The sequence below is a fragment of the Urocampus carinirostris genome, chromosome 6 (assembly GCF_059441175.1).
Source record: "Urocampus carinirostris isolate Australia breed hairy pipefish chromosome 6, RoL_Ucar_1.0, whole genome shotgun sequence".
In the NCBI taxonomy this organism is placed as follows: Eukaryota; Metazoa; Chordata; class Actinopteri; order Syngnathiformes; family Syngnathidae; genus Urocampus; species Urocampus carinirostris.
The window spans coordinates 20,973,910-20,998,971 of record NC_142354.1 but is presented as its reverse complement, the minus strand read 5'-3'; the positions used below and the strand labels follow the sequence as shown (position 1 = coordinate 20,998,971).

The 25,062-nt window shown below is 39.5% G+C and overlaps 1 protein-coding gene and 1 long non-coding RNA gene across 2 annotated transcripts in view; one reads left to right on the top strand and one right to left on the bottom strand.

Moving 5' to 3' along the window:
* LOC148364127 (transketolase-like) overlaps nt 1-25,062 on the bottom strand; it is a 28,794-nt gene that overhangs the window by 3,431 nt on the left and 301 nt on the right. The window contains exons 2-15 of the mRNA XM_088338221.1: nt 21,724-21,820; nt 19,714-19,847; nt 16,116-16,233; nt 15,915-16,028; nt 13,670-13,767; nt 11,083-11,274; nt 10,013-10,131; nt 9,737-9,933; nt 9,490-9,654; nt 4,421-4,577; nt 3,938-4,068; nt 3,770-3,853; nt 3,602-3,695; nt 1,601-1,723 (exon numbers count right to left, since the gene is read on the bottom strand). Of these exons, the coding sequence (XP_088194347.1) occupies nt 1,601-1,723; nt 3,602-3,695; nt 3,770-3,853; nt 3,938-4,068; nt 4,421-4,577; nt 9,490-9,654; nt 9,737-9,933; nt 10,013-10,131; nt 11,083-11,274; nt 13,670-13,767; nt 15,915-16,028; nt 16,116-16,233; nt 19,714-19,847; nt 21,724-21,801 (1,804 nt within the window). The 5' untranslated portion in view covers nt 21,802-21,820. The remainder of the gene's footprint in view (nt 1-1,600; nt 1,724-3,601; nt 3,696-3,769; nt 3,854-3,937; nt 4,069-4,420; nt 4,578-9,489; nt 9,655-9,736; nt 9,934-10,012; nt 10,132-11,082; nt 11,275-13,669; nt 13,768-15,914; nt 16,029-16,115; nt 16,234-19,713; nt 19,848-21,723; nt 21,821-25,062) is intronic.
* On the top strand, nt 618-16,894 carry LOC148364128 (uncharacterized). The gene is made up of 3 exons (XR_015850722.1): nt 618-754; nt 15,744-15,839; nt 15,917-16,894. It is a non-coding gene; the product is annotated as an uncharacterized LOC148364128 (long non-coding RNA).

Below are 25,062 nucleotides of genomic sequence, written 5' to 3'. Positions count from 1 at the left end.
TAAACCCATTTTTAAATTTTGTACACACATTTTTGAGTTAATAAAAATATATATATTGATTTATTGTATTTAAAATGTTTTGCATACATCCTCCTTTTTCATTGTCTGTAAATGTACTATATACATAGCTTGAACACATTTTATGTACGTGTCACAAACATATGACATATAGTACCATGTACAATGTAAATCATACCGTGTACCATGTTTTAATTGGAGCACATTATTTCTATTTTTGATCTTTATCTCCTGAATTTAACCAATTGTGTATCATCGAGCGTAAAAAGTTGGAAAAATATTAGGGAGCTTCTTGAAAACTGGAAAGAAACATCACCAGGATGCAACTGGGACGCATCTTCAACGCATCTTTAATGATATATCCTGGGTTCATCGAGTGTTTCGGGTCCCGCAATATCAGACACTCTCGCCCAGTCGAGGTTTATCATGCGTATCAGTAACAGTCCACAAATTCGCCCTTTTTAGCCACAGCCACCTGGTGGATTTCTTTGCAGCTTCACTTCCTGATGTAATGGCCTTCTTCTTGGTTGCCCCCATTATCCCTGTTAGGGTCTGGCGTGCCTCTGTCTAACAATTAGGTTGCAATTGTGACAGGTATGTCCAATCACCCCACACCTGTTCCTAATTAGTCTCACCCTTCATAAGGACATTGTCGGGTGGCATTCAGCGTCTTGGGATTTTAATTTCCACTTTCCTATTTCATCATCACAATTTTCACTTCATCCTGCTTTCTCAGGTTTGTTTTGTGATTCCTACAGTTGTACTGTTGTTTTTCTAACTGTTTGTTTATTTATTTATTGACCATTTTCGGGGTTAAATACAATCATTGTTTGAATTTCCTGCTTCCTGCGTTTGGGTCCATCGAAAGGAGGAGATGTTCCATGGAGCATCTTCCAGAGCAGAGGAGACAGGGAGAGCCTTTGTAAAAATTTGGTCGATTCAAATTCAGGTTCCAGGTTAATTTTCATTGATTCCAAATTGATAACGCACATTCTCATCCATTTTGGATTTTTGGGTTGCAGAAAGAACCACTACTTTCATTTAAGTTAAGAGTAAGGTAAACTAACGCTCAATTTGCACTGTTTGCACATTTTTAATTTATCTTTAAATGTTGTGCTTTGTCAAGAAAAGCAGCAAATAGTCAGCGTAATCAATCCAAAATATTTGATGTGTGCCCTTGTTGGCTTGCATGCCAAATGAAAACAAGTACCCATATATATTGTCCAGTCAAGTCTGCAGCATAACCCATCCTTGCTGCCTCTGCTATCTAGGTCACAAAGAACCCTACAGGCACATGCTCAGCTAAGGCAATGTGACAGCACCCTGCCTCGTTGACTACCACATTTCCCAAAAGCTTCATGATACTTTGCCTACACTCAGGGCGCACTACAGCCAACCAATAACCAAACTCCACTTCATCGTGTACTATCTACCCAAAGCCAATAGAAGAGTGCCACATAATGACGCGATTCAACGCAGAACAACCCCAGCTGCACAGATGCAGCCAGGCCAAGATGCTTTTAGCAGAAAGGCTGCTCGCTGACATGCAATATGCAAAAGACAATACGTAGAGACTACCTACCTTCATAATAATGGTCCTCCACAGTAAGAATTCGTCCCCTTGTTGCACGAGTGTGGTCAATGATGGTCTTGGCGTCAAGAGGTTTGATTGTGAACGGGTCGATGACTCGAATGTATATCCTCTCTGCAACATCATGGATGAATGATAAGTTTATAGTTTAATAGACACTCAAAAAAAGGAAAGACATCTATGAATTTTAACAAGATGAACAGGGAAGCGAGACTTTTAAGACCCTGAACCCTTTCTTTTTATTACATCTCATAAGGTATAAAAGCAGATCCGCCCAAAAGGGTCTCGGGATCAAAAACGGTAAAATTGTTGGACAATAGTGGCAATGATGCAAAAGTGCCTAATAGTAGAAATAACAAATAACAGTGAACTATAATAGTCAAAATAACAAACTGCCATTTTTGCCATGCTATTTCTTTTGCAAGTGTCTAAAAGAATAAACTTATGACTGTACTTTTAATCCTAATATTACTGTTCATCTGAGGGGCCAATAGTGTATCTTCTCAGGGCTGATCACAAAAAAACTGAAAGGATATGAGGGCCCGGCAGTGGCTCAGGAGGTAGAGCGCTCGTCTTGGGATCAAGTAATCGCAGTTCGAATCCCAGCTCCTCCGTGTTACATGTCGAAGTGTCCTTGGGTAAGACACTAAACCCCTAATACCCCCAATAAGCAGGTTAGCGCCTTACATGGCTGCACGGCCGCTATTGGGAAATGTGAAGCACACTGTAAAGCGCTTTGGGAAGTCTTGACTTGAAAAGCGCTATATAAATGCAGATCATTTCATTTCATTTATTTTACTGTTATGTACAAGGCCCTCTAAAATCAAAGTTTTTTGTTGTTGTTTATGTGAACAGAAACCATTATCACTTATAATTTAATATAGGTGCATTAGAACTCCACAAAAGTGATCCACTTTATGATTTTTCCAAAAAAGTGAATTTTCCATGTTGGATGACAAATACATTCACTGGCACTGACGGATCTAAATGTAACTTACAAATGTTGACAGGGTTGGCACTAAATACAGTATTAAATAAGTATAGCATAGTGTTAAATTTTTTTCAAAAAAAAAAGCAATTATCGTTGTTAAAACTGTGAGCCACAGAAAAATGGCCAAAATGACACATATAGGCAAAAGTTTGGACAACTGTACAATATACCCACTTAGAGCTTTTAGTCATCCGGTTATCGGTGTGTCCTGTCTGGATTTATGCTTGAGATTTGATATACCCTGGACCAAAATTCTACTTGTCGTAATTAGGATTTGTACTGTAATAATCAGAATAATATATCAAACTGTGAAACCCTTGTTGATGTGACTGCACATTCATTTATTAAGCCTTTACCTTAACACATATTAGCACTGTAAATAATTAATTCATTTGATATATTCAGACGTTACTGCGGACAATTTCCCTTTGTTTAAATCAATTTCAGCCATCTTGCCACCAAATATGGACATAAAAGAAATTTATAGTTGTATGCAGCTCATGTTTCAAGCATTCACAACAAAGCCTTTTTTTCTGACCTTGCTCCTGTGATCTTTACTAATTAAGCCACCGTTGGTTGTAATTTACATTTAACAAAAGGTAAACATGTCACTATTTGAGATGAAAAAAAACAAAGGTGATTTATAAGGCTCAATTAATAACCGGCAATTATAATAACTATGTATATATATCAATGAATATGAATTTTCTTTTTTAACCTCCTTCACTGAATAACATTATGAAACATTCCTACGTGGATTCTTTTCAAACCACTTCAACAACTATTTATTCATATACTGTTTCTGTATTTATTGTCGTGCCTGAACCTATCATGTGTTTAACATGGTGAGGGAGAACATGCAAACTCTGCACTGAGTCCAGATCAAACAATCAAATCTCAAAACCTTAGGAATGAGAGGAAATTCCTAGAAGACTAGCAGCTCATCATGCCTTTCTTAAGACAGTTTCAAGTATTGATGTTAAGTGCTCTTATCAAAGTACCTTTCTTGAGATGTTCAGCAGCTGCCAGAGCCTCATGCAGAGTCACTCCAACAGCCACTACTGTCACTTGATCGTCTTTGTTCTGGTACACCACCTGAAAAAAAGAAAAGGTGTATTAACTATTTGCGCTAAACCTATAAAACAGGCACATCAGTGTCAAATTCCTACCTTAGCCTGTCCAACATGGAAATCTTCATTGCAGTTGTAGATGACTGCATTGTCTTGGCGGCTGGTCCGGATATAGGAGACACCCTTTGAAAATCAGACCAATAACTGTGAGGTTCCGGGTCGAAAATAATAAGAAAATACAAATTAGTTTGTGCAAATTAGTTTTACCTTAGAGGATGCAGCCAGCTCCACAGCCTTCTCTGTAGAAACCCCATCACAAGGATAAAAGATGGTCGCTCTAGGGAGAGCCCTGAACATAGCCATGTCCTCCAGTCCCATCAAAGAAGGCCCCTCCTCTCCTGTAACCAATACAGTTAGCTCCGTGTTGGCAGTTTTTACACGGCAGATTGTAAGTCCACGCCATAGCTTGGTTTGGTAAGAAGATGCATGCAGGAAACATGTTAAATCGGAGGAGTACCTGCACTAAAAGAGGAACACCTAGTTCCATGCAGATAGCTTCCAGGGCAGAAGGGAAGAAAGGGAGAAGGTAAAAGTGAGGACTAGTGGGGGATTGGTGAGGAAAGGACAGGGTTAGAGGATAAAGGAGAAAACAACTGCACTGTCAAAAACAAACATGGTTGTGGGGTGCTCAGAGTGAGGGAAATAAAGGTTCGTGAGTTAGTTTCTGTAAGGTTGGTAGTTTATACTAACCAGTGGAGAGGCCACAGTGGGAGCCACATAGATTGATGTTGCTGTCTAATACGGCTGCCATTCGAAGCTGGTCATAGGCACGTGTAAAAAAGGATGCCAGCGTGCTGGCAAACACAACGTTCCGATCGCGAGCAGTGCATCCCATGGCGACGCTGACCTGCAGAAAGAAATAATATTTCTTGGCATACATTCAATTGGCTAAAAATGTGTGTGACTTATAATCCAGTGCGCATTATATAAAGTAAAATACAGTGGATAAAATTGAAAATGCATAAATACAATTAAATGATCGTGCATACGGTAATTGTCCTGCCTTTGAGAAACAGAGTGTCTTTCCTTTTGAGGTTAACATGAAACAAAAAGAGAAGCGTAAAGCCTTGACAGTAGCTCAGATGGCAACTTTTAAACACTCATTGGAAAACTTTGTTGTTGATTTTGAGGATGATTGTTCATGGATATGAAGTGCGTTGTGATTACTTGAACGTTTATGTCTTGTTTATGGTAATTTTTTGCACAAAATTAGGTTCTCGTGTTTGAATTTTTATTAACATGTCTTAGCTTAGCTTAGAATTTATCGATAGCAAGCTAACGGAACTGTTTTGTCCTATGTTTTTAGTTGTGCAGCACGGCGGCGCAATGGTTAGCGGGTGCGCGGCACAGTTCTGAGGTCATAAGATCGAACCTCCTGTGTGGAGTTTGCATGTTCTCCCCGTGCTTGCGTGTTTCCTTCGGGCACTCCGGTTTCCTCCCACATTACAAAAACATGCATGTCAGGTTAATTGGCCGGTCCAAATTGTCCCTAGGTATGAATGAGCGAGCAAATTGTCTGTCCCTGTGTACCCTGCGACTGGCTGGCAACCAGTTCAGGGTGTCCCCTGCCCACTGCCCGAAGATAGCTGGGATGGCCTCCAGCACCCCCGCGACCCTACTGAGGATAAGTGGTGCGGATAATGGAGGGATGGATGCTTTTAGGTTTGTTTTTTAACTTAATTTTAATGTGTTTTTTTCCACCTTTTTTAACACACACTAAACAAAAAATGGAGGAGGGGTAACAAAAACAAAACACAAACCCCCCCAAAATTTTTTTAAAAAACATTGCAGCGTTGGGGACTATCTTCTATGTTCAAGTCATTCTTCAATGTCCAGTTTTCTTTGTAAGTGGTGTCCTTATTTTCCCTATAGCCTGTAGTATATATATATATATATATATATATATATATATATATATATATTTTTTTTTTTTTTTCCCATTTGTCCCTGAATTGGGTGTCCTATATTTCTTAATTTAAATGTGGTCCTTTCCATTACAAATATTTGTGCACACCCACTGCTTCACTGCTATGTTTTTAGTTTTGGGACAACCCTATAAAGGTAATGGTTGATGCCATTGTCCGAAAAAACAGCAACTAACAAAAAGAAGTCTGGTTATCCGGGACCTTGTTCACAAGCTGTCAAGCTTGCGAGAAAGAGGACCGCACAATAACCATTTATAATTAATTGCCTGATTTTAGTGGTGAAACAAGATGTCGTAATGTTAATTTATGTACTATGAATTTTAATTTAAATGTATTTATTTATTTTTTAAGGAACCCTAGCTCTTACTGTAGTTTTAATTCTGTGCTCCTTTTAGGCCAGTGCTCCTTATAAAGCAGAAAATAGGGTAGCTTGGACACAAAGTCATTTGATGGACAACTTCCATTCATCCATTATCTGCACCACTTATCCTCAGTAGGATCGCGGGGGTGCTGGAGCCCATCCAAGCCATCTTCGGGCAGTGGGCAGGGGACACCCGGAACTGGTTGCCAGCCAGTCGCACGGCATTGATGGAGAACTCGGAAATGAAAAAATTTGGTTCACAATATCTATTCATTCTGACTAAAATGTTGGGAAATATTGTTCACAAAAGAGCAATATGCTTGTTTACAGAACCAGAACCAAGTTTAGCTTGATTTGAGGGAACAGGATCAGGACCCAAATGCGTGACATTTTTCACACAAGCCTTTTATTTTACGGGAAATGGGGAGTCATGCACGTTAGGCAGCAGCCTGGCGTGGAATGATAGGAAGCCAGAGGCCGACGAGATCGATACCAATGGCCCGAGAAGATATCGGACAGATGGGGTCAATACCGGACAGGGAGGGACAGACAGGATTGATATCAAAACAGGATATCGAAAATAAACAGGACAAACCAGACGGGAACGAAACTGGAAACCGATATTCAACAATGGGACAGACAGGATTGATATCAAAACGAGGTATTGAAATTAAACAGGACAAACTAGACAGGAGCGAAACTGGAAACCGATATTAAATAGGACAAAATATACGGGGACAGGAAATACCAACAGGAAAACGGGATCGAGTCAAACCCACGTCTTGTGGGGCAGAGGTTTGTTGACGGACTGACAAAGGAAGAGTGAGAGCACTGAGCTCAAATAGACGGAAAGCTGTCAACGAGCCGCAGCTGGCGCCACACGGGCCAATTGGGCGCCATGGCAACCGTGACAGAACTATCTAAAAACGTAAACATTGCAATACTGTTTAAAGTTGGTTCAAGATCAGGTAATTGTGTAGTTGTAATCCTGTGCAGTCCTTTGAGACATTTTTGTGATGAAGGGCTATATAAGTAAATGTGACTTGAGTTGACTTGAAAAAAATAGTTAAGCAAAACACAGCAAAATATATATTTTTTGTAGCTCTAAATAGTATCATGAAAAAAAACACTAAACACTCCCTCTAGGGTAGAAGAACCATCCTATTAGCAAATCAAGTGTCATGAAACAGTAATGAATCAGCATGTAAAATTTCACAAGGAAGTTATATCCTAAGACAAAAACCGTCCGGAATTCTGAAAGAATCAATAGCTAACTAAGGGAAATACAGGAAAACAGCCAGTTAGCTAATTTATGTCCTGAGTATCTTTGACAAAAAGAAACGAGAGATAGGAAGGATTAAATTAATAAATATTTCATCATGCACTGTATTTCATTTTTCGAATCTGTAATAATGACTTTTTAGTTTCGTGGCAATTTGCATTAATGTTTCATATGGGGTTAATTCAAATTCATCCAATTGTTAGACAGTATTACAATCGTATCTGTTGGTTGTTCTGATGGTATTGAAAATAGGTATTTTTTTAAGAAATTAGTGATCATTTAATCTATTTAGCTCCTTGAATCCGCTGTTCAACCTTTGACTTTCCATAGGCCAGATGGCTTCACCGTCCCCACTAATTAATATTTCACTTGCCGTGACTGCTTATCGTCACACAAAACCCTGACCTAGATCAGAGCCATGTGCAGTTAGCGGCACAATGGCATTACCAATTACACAGCTATTCTTTTAAAATGAAAATCTTGTTATGATATAATATGTTTATGTTAATATATTACGCATGTAAAGGAAGTCTTTTATCGCTGGTGATGAGAAGTTTAAAGAACAGCAAATGTCTTTTTCCATCCTTATATCTTGGGTTCGCCCCTCATATATAATTCACAACCATATATGACCAGCTGTCATATGTATAATAAAGAGACGATCCACACCAAAATAGTGTTAAAAATATCTGAAATTTAGTGTAACCACATCGTGTACAGTCTCCGATCAAGTTCGAAAAAAGGATGTCACTTCGTTTTTTTCACCTTCACCCAGAAAAAACAAGATGTTGATTGTTGGTCGAGCTCATATTCGTGACTTGTTCTCAGACACTGCTCTGAACCTTGACAAATATAGTACCACCCACAGTGACTTTGGTCAGAAATCTCGGTACATATTCGGTCCTAATCTGTCATTTCAGTTATATGTAAAATATATTACTAGCATACCTTTTTTACAATGTCATAATATTGCAAAGATTTGTCCGATGCTGTCGAAATCAGACACTGAGATTCTAATTCAATTGTTTGTTACTTCTCGGCTTGATTACCGTAATGAATTGCTCTCAGGTCTCCCGATGAATAGCATCAGAAATTTCCAGCTGGTTCAAAATGCAGCGGCAAGACTTTTGACTAGGACAAGAAAGTTTGATCATCACCCTAACCTTAGCTGACCTGCACTGGATCCCTGTCTTTGTACGATGTGATTTTAAGGTTCTGTTGGTAAATTTAGCATGGATTCACAAAATGTATAATAATTGCCCCCTATTTTCTTACTCGGAGCCTTTACTCCAAAATTTTTTGTCTATTAATGATTACAAGAGCCAAGAAGAAATCTGTGGGTTCAAGACCTCCATTCGGGCCTCGGTGCTGTGGAATGCTCTGCCCACTGGGATACGGTCTGCAACCTCAATGGTGTTCTCAAAGTGTTTCAATCGATGCTTACGACACACTTATATGGTATAGCTTATGGAGGATGTTGACTTTAAACTCTCGTCTTCTTATATCTGAGGGAGAAGGATGAGTCTGGTGGTTGCACAATGAATGCATTTCGAGCCATTGTACCCTTTGACCTGATGTATGTCATCATTTAGAATCTGCCACAACGGTCAAGATTTTGGGGCAGGAAGCTGTCAACTAGACATTCTCTTATTACCTGTATTCAATGTTGATGATGTCTGTGTATTGTCTATTGATGCCCTTGCAATATTTATTGCATACGGGCCCCTTCCCAGGGTTAATTCTTTTTCCTCATTCTGAGGTTTTTAAGATTTTCCAGGTCAGGGGATGTTTTAATTAAGGGTTATAATAGAACTGGCCTTCCTGTGCCGCGTTTGCATGTTCTCCCTGTGCTTGTGTGATTCTTCTTCTGGGAACTCCAGTTACCTCTCACATTCCATAAACATCCATGTCAGGTTAATTGTCCGAATCCGAATTTTCCTTAGGTCTGACTGAGCGAGTGAGTTCTCTGTCCCTGTGTGCCCTGCAACTGGCCAGCAACCAGTTCAATGTGTCCCCTGCCCACTGCCTGAGAATAGCCGGGATGGGCTCCAGCACCCCCGTGACCCTACTGAGGATAAGCAGTGCAGATAATGGAAAAACAAAAGGGTTATAATATACATGACTTGATTTGTAACTGCATCGTGTACAGTCTCCGATGGAGTTAAATGTTTCCTTTCTTGAAATTTCCTACCATATTCTGCTGGGCGATGTAGCACTCCACAAAACGATTGGGATGCTCATTCTTGAAGATCTCAGAATAGGTGAGGTTGTTTGTGTCTCCATCAAGAGCAACCACCCGTTCGTTGTAGCGGCCTAACTTGGTGATCGCCATCCCATAGGCTTTGCGGGTGGAAATCTGCAATATAAGAACACAACAATAGGATGAGTATATGCTGCTGGACAACTTTGAGTGAACAAGTCTGGCTCAGGTGAGAAACCTTTTCTCCGGGTTTGTATGTGGGTGCGCTGGCCATGCGGATATTCCTCAGGCTCACAGGAGGGGAATCTTCTACGGGAGTAGGAGGGTACAGGTGCTTGCTGGTGCTCATAATCCGACTCTGAAGATCTTTCATGACCATCTCAGCCATGTCTTTAGGCAGAATTTTGGAGTGCCATCCCATTTTATCTTCAGCAGCTTATAAGACCAGGGACCAAACATTTTCAAATTAAAAGCTGCATTGGCATTAGTCGATATTGAATCCACTGAAAATTACCTGGAATGCCTTTGCCCTTAACGGTTTTGGCGATTATAGCAGTAGGTTGATGTCTTGGCTGACTAAAAGCCTTGCACAACTCCTCCACGCTGTGGCCATCCACAATGATGGCATGCCAGCTGTATGAACATCAAACAGAACTTTAATATTCAAAACTTACTGAGACACATAAACACAAAATACAGGGAAAAAAATACATTTGGATTCAATAAACGCTGATGCCCACCCGAGAAAAAATAATAATTTGGATCTGCCACTAACACGTTCACAATCAACTGTTTTATCAGTCACCACTACCAAATACTAATGCCATAGATACTTTTGGTACACAAATAAATAAATAAAAACTTCAGTTAATTGAAAAAAAGTTCCATACAACACATTCAAATACTCTATATCAGGGATGGCAAACTCAGTTTAGCCCTGGGGTCGGACCCAGACTTTCTGTTCTCAGGTAAGCTGGATCAGTAAAAGAATGTAAAGTCAGTATTGTGCTTTACCATTTCGTCCTTAGTAGCCTGCCCTATATTATAATCATGGATGACAAGGGATTTTCTAAATATAACACATTTTTTCACAAACAATACAATAAATTGGTTTCATGTTTGCCAATGAATGTGTTAACTGTTTTTTTAAACATTTGAGTGAATGAAGTTTTACACCTGAACCAAACTCAAGTTGGATCGATGAATTTTTGTTATATTTTCAGCCTTAGGTAAATACAAAACAAAAGATTAAGCGTCACATGGGAAATAATATTAAAATGCATTAGATCAAACTACTAAGCTAAGCCTAATAAAGCTGAGAGTTTATATTTTACCGTACTGCCTTCTAGCGACCAGAAGGAGCATTTGGTTTGCATTCCCCAAAAAAATCATAACTTTTTATAGGAATGACCTTGAGACTGGCTTCTTTTTTTGACAGCTCTATGTTGTTGCATAACGGGGTGAGTTTCATTTGACGGAGTAGTATTATGCCATTTGTAATAATTATTTCTACTAAAAAAAAAATTCTGGTTGATTGATTCACTCAATAGCTCACGTAAACCATGGTTGATTGTGCAGAATTACCCGAAAGCTTCACAGCGCCTCTGGTATTTCTCGGCATGATGCTGCAGAGACGCAGAGTCACTTTGGCTCAGGCGGTTGATGTCCATGATGGCCACCATGTTGTCAAGCTGGTAGTAAGAAGCGAAGGACATGGCTTCCCACACGGAGCCCTCCGACATTTCGCCATCCCCCAACAAGCAGTAGACACGGTAGCTGCAACGGAAGAGAGTGAGTCGAGCATGAAAACGTCATCCGACACACTTGGATTGATTGCTGATTTGACTACACAAATGGCTTGATAGAAATCTCCCGAGGCTTGTGGAAGTGTGGCTGTTGAATTGTACAAATGTACTTGGACTTTGTTTCCAGTTATTTTCTAGGCAATATAGCTTTTCTGCAAAAGTACCATATTTTGTCGTGATTACTGATGCGAGGGACCTGAGCCTTTGGCGCCAACTGCCTCGGACGCTGATTGGCCTCCTGTCACTTTTTATAACCCCCTCCTACTGTCACCGGTTGTCAGTCAGTCTGCGAACCTCAGCTTATGCTAGGCAAGCTTTTCGACCCTGACTCTCTCCTGTTCTGATTCCCACCTGTTTCCCGGTTCGACCCCTTTTCTGATCTCAACTACAATTTTTCTCCCCCGTCCCGGCCACGGATCTGTTTTTTTTTTCGCTCTCGACACCGCCATCGCTCGCCACTGAAATACCACTTCTGCGTCCGAGCAACCTGCTCCCCGCAACGAGCGATCTACGGATCGTGTGTACTATCCTTTCCCTTCTTACCAAGAGATATGCACGCAAGTGGGTCCTGTCTCTGCTCTGGTCCTGAAAATTTTTTTTAGTGGGTCGTGAGATTACACACACAGTGCATTCAAATTCCATCCAATTATGGTTAAACTTTATTTGCTCTACCGATTTTATTTTCAAAATATTGTGCAATGAAAGGTACCGTATTTTCCGGACTATAAGGCGCAGCTGGTTATGAGACGCGGTTTCAAAAATACCCCATTGTCATTTTTTTTTTCATATATTAACCTCATCAAACTATACGCCACAAGCAATTAAGACAGAAGATAAAAAGACATAGAAGATAAATATTAGAGAATCTGGTTTGTGTCATGATTACTGATGTGAATCACCTGAGCCCGCTCCTTTGGCGCCAACTGCCTCGGACTCTGATTGGCTCACTGTCCCTATTTAAAACCACTCCTTTCTGTCACCTGTCGTCAGTCCTTCTGCGAACCTCAGTTAACACTAGGCAAGCCTTTTTCAACCCTGACTCCCACCTGTTTTTGCTCCTGTCTGTCCCGACCCGTTTTTGTCCTTGACCACGTCTACGCTCCTTTCCTGGCTTACGACTTGCGTCCGACCACGTCTTTACTCCTCTGTCCCAGCTACTGACCCGTTTTTCCATTCCTGACACCGCCATTGCTTGACACGAAGGATTCACTTCCGCATTCAGAGTGACCTGCCTCCCGCGTCGAGCAATCACCGAATCGTGGGCACAACCCTTTCTCTTTATTCCAATAAGAAACGCAACGCAAATGGGTCCTGTCTCCGTTCTGGTCCTGACAGTTTGACAATTTAGGGCAAATAAGCCCAGCACAAAAATAACTTTCTTTGTTTCCAATAACTCAGAACTTTGGAATGGATGCGTCCCCTTTTGGACACTTCCCGGTCATACCATTTTACCATGTTCCATAATGAAATCTGATAACACGAAGTTTTGAATGTAAATAAATGATCCACGGCTATGTATTGATATGTTCTCACCGTACATGATTATGTAGATTGGAGAGACATTCTCAAGTACAGAACATTCTGCAAATTTCCCACTTCTTTGGCGAACAAGTTTAGCAATTTCAAATACCGTCATCCGATACTGGTAGTCTCAGATATAAGACCACGCCTAAAGAAGTGCGATCTGGTCGAGGGTCACTGGTCCAATTAACAAGAATTGGCTGAGCGATAGCCATTCTCTTTTCTCCTGCCTACCTGGCTACTTTTTCTCGCATGAGATCCAGTACTTTTCCCCCTTTGCTATAAGTTTGATTCCCATTCCATCCATCCATCCATCCATCTATCCACTCAATTGTGATCAGCAATGTATTTTGACGGATCAATCAATGCACAAATTTGGTAATTATTTGTTTTTAGTGAAATTCTAGCCCTTACGGTTTTATTCTATGGGATTTATAATCCGGTTCACCTTATATATGAAATATCACAACAGACTTATTTCTGGGGGTGCGTTTTATAATCAAGTGCGCCTTTTTATGAGAAAAATACAATATTTGAGTAAAATCATTTGCGTATAAAATCCATAATAATAATAAAAATGAATCTGTATTTTTCCAGTAAAGAGATCCGCAGGGAAAATATGCGCAATATGACAAAGGCTGGGCCTGTGATTATTAGAGCAGAAAAATCAGGAGAGCAGAGCATGCTGCTGCAGCGCACTTTCACTATGTGGGCAATCCTGAAATTGCTTCTGCAGGTAAAATATACAGAACATCTCTTTAAAGAATTTAATTCACGCTTCGGAACCAATCTGAACTTGTCGATTTGGACCTTTCAGGGATATCGCTGTGTTCGTGAGCGATTACCTGGCTTTGTCAAAGTATTTCCCAGTGTACGCCATTCCGCAGGCCACACCTAGTCCCTGCCCCAGATAGCCAGTGGTCACGTCCACAAATTGCTGCTTCTGAAATGGAACATCACAAAAAATATTGGATATAATACAAATCTACACACCCCTGTTCATAAGCTATGGTTTGCTGTAAAAAAAAATGTGACATTGACTAAATGGTAAATGGTAAATGGTTTGCATTTATATAGCGCTTTTCAAGTCAATAAAGACCTCCCAAAGCGCTTTACAATGTGCTTCACACTTACCCATTCACACACACACTCACATACCAATAGGGAGTCAGCCATGCAAGGCACCTACCTGCTTATTGAAAACAGCAATTAATTTGTTTCCTAGAATAGTAAAATCAAAAAACTCAAACAATGTAGTTGTACACACCCTGGGTTACAGTGGTGCAACCAAAAAACGAGTGATAAAATCAAAATGGAGAACACAAACTACAGAGACTCAAAGTGACCAGAACCCGTTTATTCAATCATTTTCCCTCACTTTTTCCCCAGCCTTTGCCCAAAAACGAAAAAGGAAAAAGAAAAAAGAAAAAAGGAAAGAAAATAAAGAAGGAATAAGGGGAAAAATATTTTTTAAAAAAACATGAAAAAACTAAAAGAAAAAAGGAAAAAGACAAAAAAGCAAAAAAAATAAGAAAAAAGGAAATAAAAGAAAAGAGAAAAAGGGAAAGGAAAAAAAGAAGGAAATTTGTGAAAAATGAAAAGGCCAGAAAATATCCTGATATTTGAATGTGTTTTGCCAGCAAGAGAAATAATAATGTGGGGAAGCACTTAAAAGCTTATGCTTCAGCCTATTTCCTCTTTTCTTATCATTAATGATTGTAGTATTGTGTTGTTTTAGTTGGCACAGCAGCTGGGTGGTTGGCCCACAGCCCCATGATGCAGAGGTTCAGGGTTCAAGTCCAGCTACCGCAGCCTCCACAAGCAGAGTTTGCATGTTCTCCCCGTGCTTGCGCGGGTTTCCTCTGGGCACTCCGGTTTCCTCCCACATTCCAAAAACATGAAAGTTAATTGGCCAGTCCAAATTGTGAATGAGCAAGAGAATGGTTGTCTGTCTCTGTGTGCCCTGCGATTAACTGGCAACTAGTCTGGGGTGTTCGCTGCCCACTGTCCCAAGATACCGGGGATGAGCTCCAGCACTCCCGTAACCCTACTGGGGATAATCGGTGCAGATAATGGATGGATGTATTGTATAATTGTACTGTACAGATGATTGAGTGCAAATAAGTTACTTATTGTTGATGTTGTTTTGGTGTAAAAAAAATCCACATGTTAGATGGTACACGGGAACACTATTTGCCACTATTTAAAAGGCTTCAGATTCTCCTGACTATTTTGTTGGTAGTACAAGTATTATTGCAATTTTCAATTGACTTGTACAGTAATGTCAGTACATTAATGTCAGGATAAACTGTTTACATGAGCCTTTTTTCAATAACCAATGGTGATCTCCTCCATGGCCAATATTACTATGTAAATTATTGTCCTAGAAATGATTAATATACATTTTCCAGCTTTTTTTGATATCCAAAGAGACAATTAACAAAAATTGAATGAGACAGCAATGTTTCTTAGAAATTGGACCATTTTTGTAAAATTCTGGGATTACCTTAAAGATTTAGGTTCTGTTAAACAAACCAAGACAAAACCAAACAAAATTAAAATCAAATATTGCAATTTACAAAAATCAAATAAAGAGAAAAAAACAACCTAATTTGGATGTAATTTGTATATTTCAGTAAAAAAAAGGGGCCCAACAGGTGTCCCTCGAATTTCATATATGGCCTTTCAGAAGAAAATTAGATCCTTCTGCTTATTTCCCGAATCTCGAATATGTGGGTATCTACTTGATAAATTTATTCTGTTTTTAAAATTGGACCCCTGTAAAGGAGATTTCATAGGATGTCTGTTTTTTAAATTTTGACTATTATTGCACACTGTTGTTCATTGCTTTGACTATCACATTGATGATTTGTCCCTATCGGCCAATCATGTTGCTGTTCTTTGATCACCACACCATAGAGTTGATCTGTTTCTCATAACATTGAAGATTTAATTAAAAGTGAGGACTCGGAGGAGGAATTCTCTTATCTGATAGTCAGTCTTCCGGTCCTCTTTGTAAGTTCAGAATCCATTAATGTATTTTCTCCATATTTTCAGTGTCTACTAAAGTTTAACCTTAACATTACTTACAGGGATGAGGTGACCCTCCACTGAAGAGACAACCTGGCACATACTGAGCAACTCGCTCTCCTTTATGAAACCTGTTTCAACCCACATGGAGTACAGGGCCGGTGCAGATAGAGCCTGGCAAACAGGAAATAAAGGAATCAACACTATTTTAATTGCAGAGTAAAAAAATACATTTTGGTTGCTGCACCAACGAGATCTCACCTTGGACATAAGGAAGCGATCACTGTGAAAGTTACGTGGGTCCTCAGGGCAGTACTTCATGGTGTGGAAAAAAAGCACCGACATGATTTCTGCCACACTGCAGCATGATGTAGGGTGTCTAGGGGGGAAACGGGAGAACAGTAAGTAGTACTTTGATTCAAATGCATTCATGTGCAAAGGACTTGTCACGAATTTACAAAGAAGCTGACATCCCCCCAAAAAATGAACCAGGGAGCGTAGAATTGTGTTTGATATTACACTAAGACTGTGCAAAATAATTCAAAAATTTAAAAAAAATAAATTGTTCTAGGCCAGGGGTGTCAAACTCATTTAGCTCTGGCATTAAAATAGTGTTAGAAATTGGGACCATGAACTGTTTTTTAACAGGTCAATTTTGACAAGGGGTCTAACTCAGTCCGACCACCTAAAAGAAAGGAGTATTGCTTAATATGGCAAATACAACACACTAGCAAATATTATATGCCTTCATTACCATATATTCCCATTGTAATTGAATTTTATGGCCCCTGAGACACATAAGTTATTCAATTTTATAACCTTGAAACGAGTAACTGAAGACTCCAACACAACAAAAGTGAAGAGATCATCTCTGACTGGCTACATTAGTCCCCCCCTATCATTCCTGCTACAGAAACGTCTCCTCTTGCATTCCATATGCAGACCCGAGAGTCACACCTTACCCCACCCACAAGGCAATCCCTCGTTCTAAGTTGTTGATTGGATTACTTGAGTCAACTGACGATGTTTTCCATTGTAATTAAAAAAATCTACGGCTGTGTTCTTGTGTCTTGCCAGGTCGATGTTTGATGATTCCTGATCATAAAATGTTTAGTTTGGAACATTTACCTAAACAAGCGTACTTGGCAGACAACTTCCATTGGTAACCAAATTTTGAGTTTTCTTTTTGTTCTTTTTGCAATACCGAACGGGCCTACAAGGGAGGGACACATGGGGGAAGGTCTGCCTTTCCCCTCTCTACACCCTCTTAGGTGGAGTCAAGTCACGTGGGCTATAAAAGGTGGGTACACCCATCACTCGGTCTCTTTTGTTGCTGGACGAGGGATGCCTCTGCGCCACCCACCCAACCATGGGTCAACACCGCAGGGTCCAGGGGCCAACGGGATCTTTAGATCACAAGTTGGGCCCCGAATGTTTGCTGCCGCTGACCGAGATGTGATCCATCCGCCCGGCTTCATTCAATGTATCTTGGGCAAGAAATGAACAACATACTGTCTGGTTTTGGGGTAGATTTAATGCTTAGTACACCTTGGTAGGTAAACCCCGCAAATGATGTCAGTTTTATAGAATCCCGTATTTTTCCAAGTAACTACAAAATAATGATAATAATAATTAATTTATCTCCACAACCAGATTATTTAAAACTGGAGAAACTCATCCTGACTGGAAAGTTACAAAATAGCACACAAACACTAATTTAAATGTTTGATTTAAGGATTTGAAAGTCTGCTTTTTAGTTTTTATTAAATTATTTACGGTACCTGAATATGGGAACTTCGCTGTTAGATTTCATATTTATTATAAAGGATCTAAATCTTCTTTAAACTTCTGCAAAGACATCCAGGTGCAATTGTTTTAAATGTTTTATTTTTGTATTGCGTCCATGACTTTTATCTATCCATCCATTATCTGCATCACTCATCCTCAGTAGGGTCGCGGGGGTGCTGGAGTATCTTTGAACCTGTTGCCTTAGGGGGTCTGCCCTCAGGCAGCAGGACCACCATGAGTGTCCTGATCTTTGCATTAAAAAGAGAACATACGGGAGCTTGAGACAGATACCTCCACTATCAAAACTCCCACTTGTCTGCCCTAACTATGAGATGTGCAGTAATGTCTGTTCTTATCAAAAGTTATCTTTATGTGATTGTATGTCCATTTATTAAGTTTTTGTTTCGTTTTCAACATCATCACCAACAGATTTATTCGCCTCATTTCTTTGCTTATAGATATAGATCTAGATTGGAATGAATTTGTATAAATTAAATTAAGAAATATTGAGGAGATAGCAAATATATTTGTTTTTGAGACAAATATCTCCCCATACAGGTGTTGGGTGAAAATGTTATATGTAGCTTACATTTTCAGTTGCAGGAGGTTTTTCCCATTCCAAATTACAATGGGCTAATACACGTTGCATAGTGCCCTGCTTAAGTGTACCATACACCTGTCCTCTCAAACGCAACCGGTATGGCGCTTTATCGGACAATGCCGTACAAATTAATGTCAGCTGCAGTTAATGAAGGCAGAACAAATTCAATGGCAATGTGAATCCACCAGAGAGCAGCGTAGGCCTATTTTTTAAGCAGAACTGTTAAGAAACATGACAACAATTTCAAGCAATTAATAGCACCTCACCCAAAAATTCAAGCATTTTTCAATCCCTCAAAACACAACATTAAAATTAGAGCATTTTCAAGAATTTCAAACACCCGAATGAACCCTGCATCAATTACCCTTTTGTGTGAAATATGTTAATTGTGTGTTTGGACATCCAAACCACTTAGTAGCCTAGCCTACGTTCATATCTCTATTTATTTATAGGTTGTGCTTAATTGTAATTAGTTGATTGAAATTGTTGTAAAAAAAACACACATACAAAAAAAAACAGCTTTTGTCAAAAAGTCCCAAAGCTTTAAATAATTAACCCCAGCTTTGAGTGATGCAAATCAAACTCTTGAATTCGTTCCCTCAAATTCACGATTGAAAAAATCGACAATTTCTTCTTTTGAAAACATATGAGTTCAATAAAAGTGATGCTATTTGAAAGCCAGGGTCCATTTTACCCATTTTGTTTTAACAAAAATGTAATGTATTACTTTGTAGACCCATGATTAATCATCTGAGTATTCAGTAAGTGGTCTACAATAACGAACAATGAATAAAAATCTCAAAAAACAGTCTGACTTTGCAGCAGACAATACAAAGGCCAACTGCTATATGAACACAAAGACCACCATCAGGCTCCTGAAAGGGTGGGCTATACCAAAGTCTGGAATACTCTTGTCATGCATAATGTATGTCTAGTCCCAAAAATCTGCTTTGAGTATTTTTACTCGTGTAAAAACTCAATAAAGTGGAAACAAAATCAGAGTTGAGGAATCAATTAAAATAAGATTTTAGTTCTTTTCTTAGGTGGACGTAACCCTTGTTCTTTACTATTCAAAATGGAGAAGCTTTAAAGGACAATTTGAAAAAATCAGATAAAAAAGTGTGGTTCAACATATAAAATGTACTAGGATTTGACGTTATAAGTATTCTTAGCATATTTTCACAAGTATGTTTTTATATTTCCGCATGAGTATCGTGCGTGACAACCCAAAAGCATGGATGATATATTCAACAATTGAAAACAAGCGGTATTTCGAATTTTGATCGAGCAGATAAAACAAGACGCCATTTGAGAGCAGAACAAAGACACGACAGGGTCTTTTCCAGGCCCTCCACTTTGAATGTACGTGTAAAGCATAGATGTAAATGACTTTTACAAGTGGGGAAATTTCAAGTTTGCGGGGATTTCTCGACATTATGCGTACGCCCTAATTCGTGAGGGTCATCTCACCCTACGCCCGCTGCGGTCGTCGCCTTGATGGAGTTGATCCGGAGGCGGTTGGCGATGTTCCTCAACGCCTGCAATGTCTGTTGGTCGGGTTTGTGGTAATCCTCCATCAGGTCGAGGTCCAAGAATCCTTTCTTCTGTAAAAGTGAGAAGATGGGTGAGATCGGGCGAAACCTGAAAGTGGGTGAGGGATGTCGTTAGGCGAAAAGATGGGAGGTTTGATCAGGTATGCGGATGCAATGATGTGCAAGGACACAGTACGCACACATAGGCGAAAATCACACACGGGGCCACGCGGGGGAGGGACAGAGCAATGACGTCAGGTGCAAAAATTGCATTCCCCGAGTTTGATTGGATAGGGGGGAAAAGGGTGACAGGGGTGTGTCACTGCCATGCGTGTGTATTAGTGATGGGAATTCCGGCTCTTTTTAAGGAATCGGATCTTTCGGCTCGACTCATTTGGCTCTTCAGCTCCAAAACAGTTCTTCAGATTTTTTTTGTTTTAAATGATATATTACTAATAATAATGAAACATTATGCAAAACTTGAATTACTATTAAAATGAATAATGATAATTTATTATAATAGCCCTTGTTGTTTCAATATATAGTGTGACCTTTACCTAATTTAAATTTTGAAATTGTTATTGGTAGGTTGGATCCCTTAACCACTAGGGTCATAGGGACATTATTTCCTGTGGTGTGTCTAAAGGCAAGTGCAGTCTGGTGGCGCCCATCCCTTTCTAGGTCAACATATGTCTCGAACCGGGGACCTTTCGCGTGTTAGGCGAATGTGCTAACAACCGCAGTACAGAAACATCCATTTTTTTTTGTACTAACAAGAAGAAGACAGAGATGACTCCACTCATACTGACCAGTCACAAGTGCCTTTGAGAAAAAGAGAAAGAGAAAATGAGAGAGAAAGTAAAAGAGAGCAAGATATTGAGGGACAGAGAAAGAGAAAGGAAGCAAAGGAGTGAGAAAGCTGAAAAGAATAGAGAAAAAGAGGAAAGAAGGAGAGATAGAGAGGAGAAAAAAAGAGACAGAGAGAAAGAATAATAGGTAGTGAAATAGAGGGAGAGAGGAAAAGAGAAGGAGAGAAAAGAAAGTGAAAGAGAGAAAGAGGTAGTGACAGAAAAAGAGATAGAAAGAAAATACGGAGAGAAAGAAATATGGATAGTGGAATAGAGAGAGAAAGAAAGTGAGAGATAAAGAGTTAGAGAAGAATAGAAATAAAGAAAAGGATAAAGCAAGAGAAAGAGTAGAATGGAAAAAGTGAAAGGAGAAAGACAAAGACAAAGAGAGAAAGAGAGAGCAAGAAAGAGGGAGAAAGATGGAGGGATGGTCAGATAAAGAATGAGAGAAAGAGACACAGAAAGAGAAAGAGGAAGGGAGGGAAAGAGAGCGAGGGAGGAAGAGAGAGAGGAAGAGAGAGAAGAAGAGAGAGAAAATAAGAGAGAAAGGGGGAAGTATAACAAATAAGAGAGAGAGAGAAAGAGAGAGAAAGATCCAGAGAAAGAAACAAATATATAAAGAATCAGAGATAAGAAATAGATAATAAGGGGAAAAGAGAAAGAGGAATAGAGAGAGTGTTAGAGAGAGAGAGAGAGACAGAGAGAGAGAAAGAGAGAGAGGGGGAGAGAGAGAGAGAGGCAGAGAGACAGAGAGAGAGTGAGAGGCAGACAGAGAGAGAGTTTCAAATGGAGCCGGCTCCTTATTGATGTAGTACACTTGCAAGAGTCGGCTGATAGAGCCGTTACGTTCGCGAACGACACATACCTAGCGTGTTTGTGCCTATAGGTGGGAGGGGCTGAACCTTTAGATCCTAATTCACTTTGGCGTTTCTATCAAAACTTGATTTATCGTCTTTTGTTATTTTATCAAATTGAAAGATTTTTTTTTTCACAGAATAATATACAAACAGTAAACGGAATTTTTATATACCTGGAAAAAAAGTGTAAAAGTGTAATAGAGAGTAGGAAAAAAAATATATATATATATATATATTCCTCACTGAAGTCTCCTCATAGTGCTCAGTGATGCTGATGACAATCTGAACTGACAAGGACACGGTGTTCTCTCCTCCTCGCATATTCTTAGCACAGCCCCACCTTAAAAACACAAAAGATCTATTAGACGAAGTGTAAACATATTTATGAACAGCTATAAAGAAAATTTGAAAAAATGTGGCCCATAAAAAAGCAAATGCCACACAAACACAATTGGCAGTGACGGCTTTGTCATTTCTCGCGTGAGAGACGAATCCAAACGCTTAACCCAAATTGTAATCCCGAGAGAGTGCAAGAGCATTGATGCATGAAGCAAGCGCAATCTTTGCATGTCAAGCGCATCCGCATTCTTTGAACTGCGCTGGGCTGCCATCAAGAGGATAAACCTCGATTTTGCAACGAATGTACAGGAGAGAAAAACGACAAATATATGAATACATATTTCCGAAGTAAGTCACTGTCCTGTGTATTTGCATTTATACATATTAAAGGAGGACCCGGCCCAAGCCTTCATGGGGCCCTAAGCAAAATGAGATTTGGGGCCCCTTATTACTTGTTATGTTGCAAACCCACTAGAACTCATTCCATGTTCTACTCCAGGGGTGGGCAACTATGTGGAGTCAGGGGCCGCGTGTGACATGTTTACGTTTCGTTTCATCAAATTGGTTTTGAAACAACCGCAATTAGAGAAAAATAGTATATTACAGGGGTGTCAAACTCATTTTAACTCGGGGGCCACGCAATAGAACAAACATTCTCTCGGGGGCCAGACTAGTAGATTAGAGAGAAAGAGAGAGGGAGAAAAGAGAGAGAGGGGGAGAAAGAGAGAGAGAGTAAAAAGAGAGAGAGAAAAAAAGAGAGAGAGGGGGAGAAAGAGAGAGAGAGTAAAAAGAGAGAGAGAAAGCAAAAAGCGAGAGAGAGAGAGAGAGAGAGAGAGAGAGAGAGAGAGCGAAAAGCAAAAGAGAGCAAACAGCGAGATAGAGAGAAAAGTAAGAGCCAAAGAGAGAGAGAGAGAGAGAAAGCGAGAGCAAGAGACAGAGAGGGAGAGAAAGTGGAACGCAAGCGAGAAAGAGAGAAAGAAAGCAAAAACAGAGAGAGAAGCAAGAGAGAGAGAGAGAGAAAAGCAACAGAGAAAGACAGAGCGAGGGAGAGAGCGAGACAGAAAAGCAAGAGAGACGGAAAGAGTGAAGGAGAGAGAGAGAGAGAGAGAGAGAGAGAGAGAGAGAGACAGAGAGAAATACAAGTACAGCGTTTGTGAGAGTTTATTTTTATAGTATTTCTCAAGTCGGATTTTTATTGAAGTTCTGTAGTTTTTTGTAGTATTACTCTTGTTTTCCTTTTGTACTCTTTTTTAGTATTTCTGTAGTACTTTTGTTGTATTTGAAAAGTAGATTTTTGTGTTGTATATAAGTAGTATTTTCATAGTGTATTTGTATTATAACAGTTGTTTTATGATTACAGTATTTTTGTTGTATTACTGTAATATTATTTAGTTTTAGTATTTTTGTACTATTTCTGTTGTATTTTGTGGTATTTCCATATAAAAATGTTTGTTGTATATCTGTAGTATCGCTGTAGTATTTCTGTAGTATGGTATAACTGTAGTTTTATTTTTGCAGTATTTTTGTTGTATTTTTGTGATATTTCCATCGTATAATTTTTGTAGTATAGGTGCAATTTGCAGTATTTCTTTTGTCAAGCTCGTGTAGGAGTATTTTTGTTGTAATATTCCTTTAATAGTTTCTTTTATTTTCATTATGTATTGGTACTTTTTAGTCGTTCAGTAGAAGTATAATTGATGTAATTCCAAAGCAGTATTTTAGTACTATTTTTGTAAAATGTTTGTAGTATTTCCACAGTAGTATTTTTGTCATATGTCTTAGTATCTTCGTAATATTACTGCAGTTGTCTTTTTGTATTATTTTTTGAAGTAAATCGTTCTGTAGTAGTATTTTGTATTATAGTAGTACTGTAGAAGTATGTTTGTAGTAATTCTATACTATTTTTTAATTTTCAGAATGAAAGCAAATAAATATATGAGGCCCCGTGTTTCAGCACTATATTCGACATTTAGTTTTGTAGTTATTGTGTAGTGTTTTGTTGTATTTCTGTAGAAGCATTTTTGAGTGAACATACAAAGTGACAACGTTGGCACCAAAAAATTAATTAATCTTGGGGGCCCCCTAGTGGTTGCGGGGCCCTGAGGAGCCGCTTACCTCGCTTTTGCCTTGGGTCCGCTCTGTATTGAAGTAATTAAGAAGTCTACCCATAGGGTTGATGGACGAAAATGAATTTTAAGGGCCCTATAATAAGTCTAAACCAGGGGTCACCAACCTTACTTTAAAGGTGAGGGGGGGAGCAAGAGAGAGAGAGAGATAGAGAGTGGAAAGAGAGAGAGAGAGAGAGTGGAAAGATAGAGAGAGAGCAGGAAGAGACAGAAAGAGACAGACAGAGAGAGAGAGAGAGAGAGAGAGAGAGAGAGAGCAAAAAGCGAGAGAGACATAGAAAGACAGAGAAAGAGAGAGAAAAGAAAGAGTGAGAGAGAATGAAAAGCAAGAGAGAGCGAAAAGCGAGAGTGAGAGAAAAGCAAGAGCGAGAGAGAGTGAAAAGCAAGAGAGAGCGAAAAGCGAGATTGAGAGAAAACCAAGAGAGAGCGAAAAGCAAAAGAGGGCGAAAAGCACGAGACCAAAACTGCGAGAGAGCGAGAGAAAAGCGAGACTGAAAGAGTGAGAGAGACAGAGAGAGAAAAGTAAGAGTGAAAGAGAGAGAGACAGAGAGAACGCGGAAAGCTAGTGAGAGAGAGAGAGAAAGCAAAACGCGAGAAAGAGAGAGAGCGAGAGAGAAAAGCAAGAGAAAGAGAGAGAGAAAAGCGAGAGAGAGGGAGAACGAGTGAGAGAGAGAACGAGAGAGAGAAATACAAGTACAGCGTTTGTGTGAGGCACCTGGCTTTGGCAACATCAAGTGGACATATTTCAACCTGACGCTCGTTTTTCTCCTGCGCTTCCCTTAGCGTTGTCTCGCGGGACGGATTCAAATCCCTTAGTGGGCCTAATCTGGTCCGCGAGCCGCCCTTTTGATATTGCTGCACTAAATAATACCCACAATTCACACTTGAATAAAAAATTGGACCTGAATGTCAATGAATGTGTTCTGCGTTTTGAGCACAAGATGACGCTGTTGTCCAATCAATAGGTTCTTTTTGTGTCCCGCAGTAAAAACAGATTTGAGCATTTAAAATTTCGATGCAGTTCAACAGTTTATCCTTAGATATGTAACAAACAAATAGCTTTTTATTGATATTTATTTTGTAATGAATTACGACATGTTAGTTATATTTAATCTTT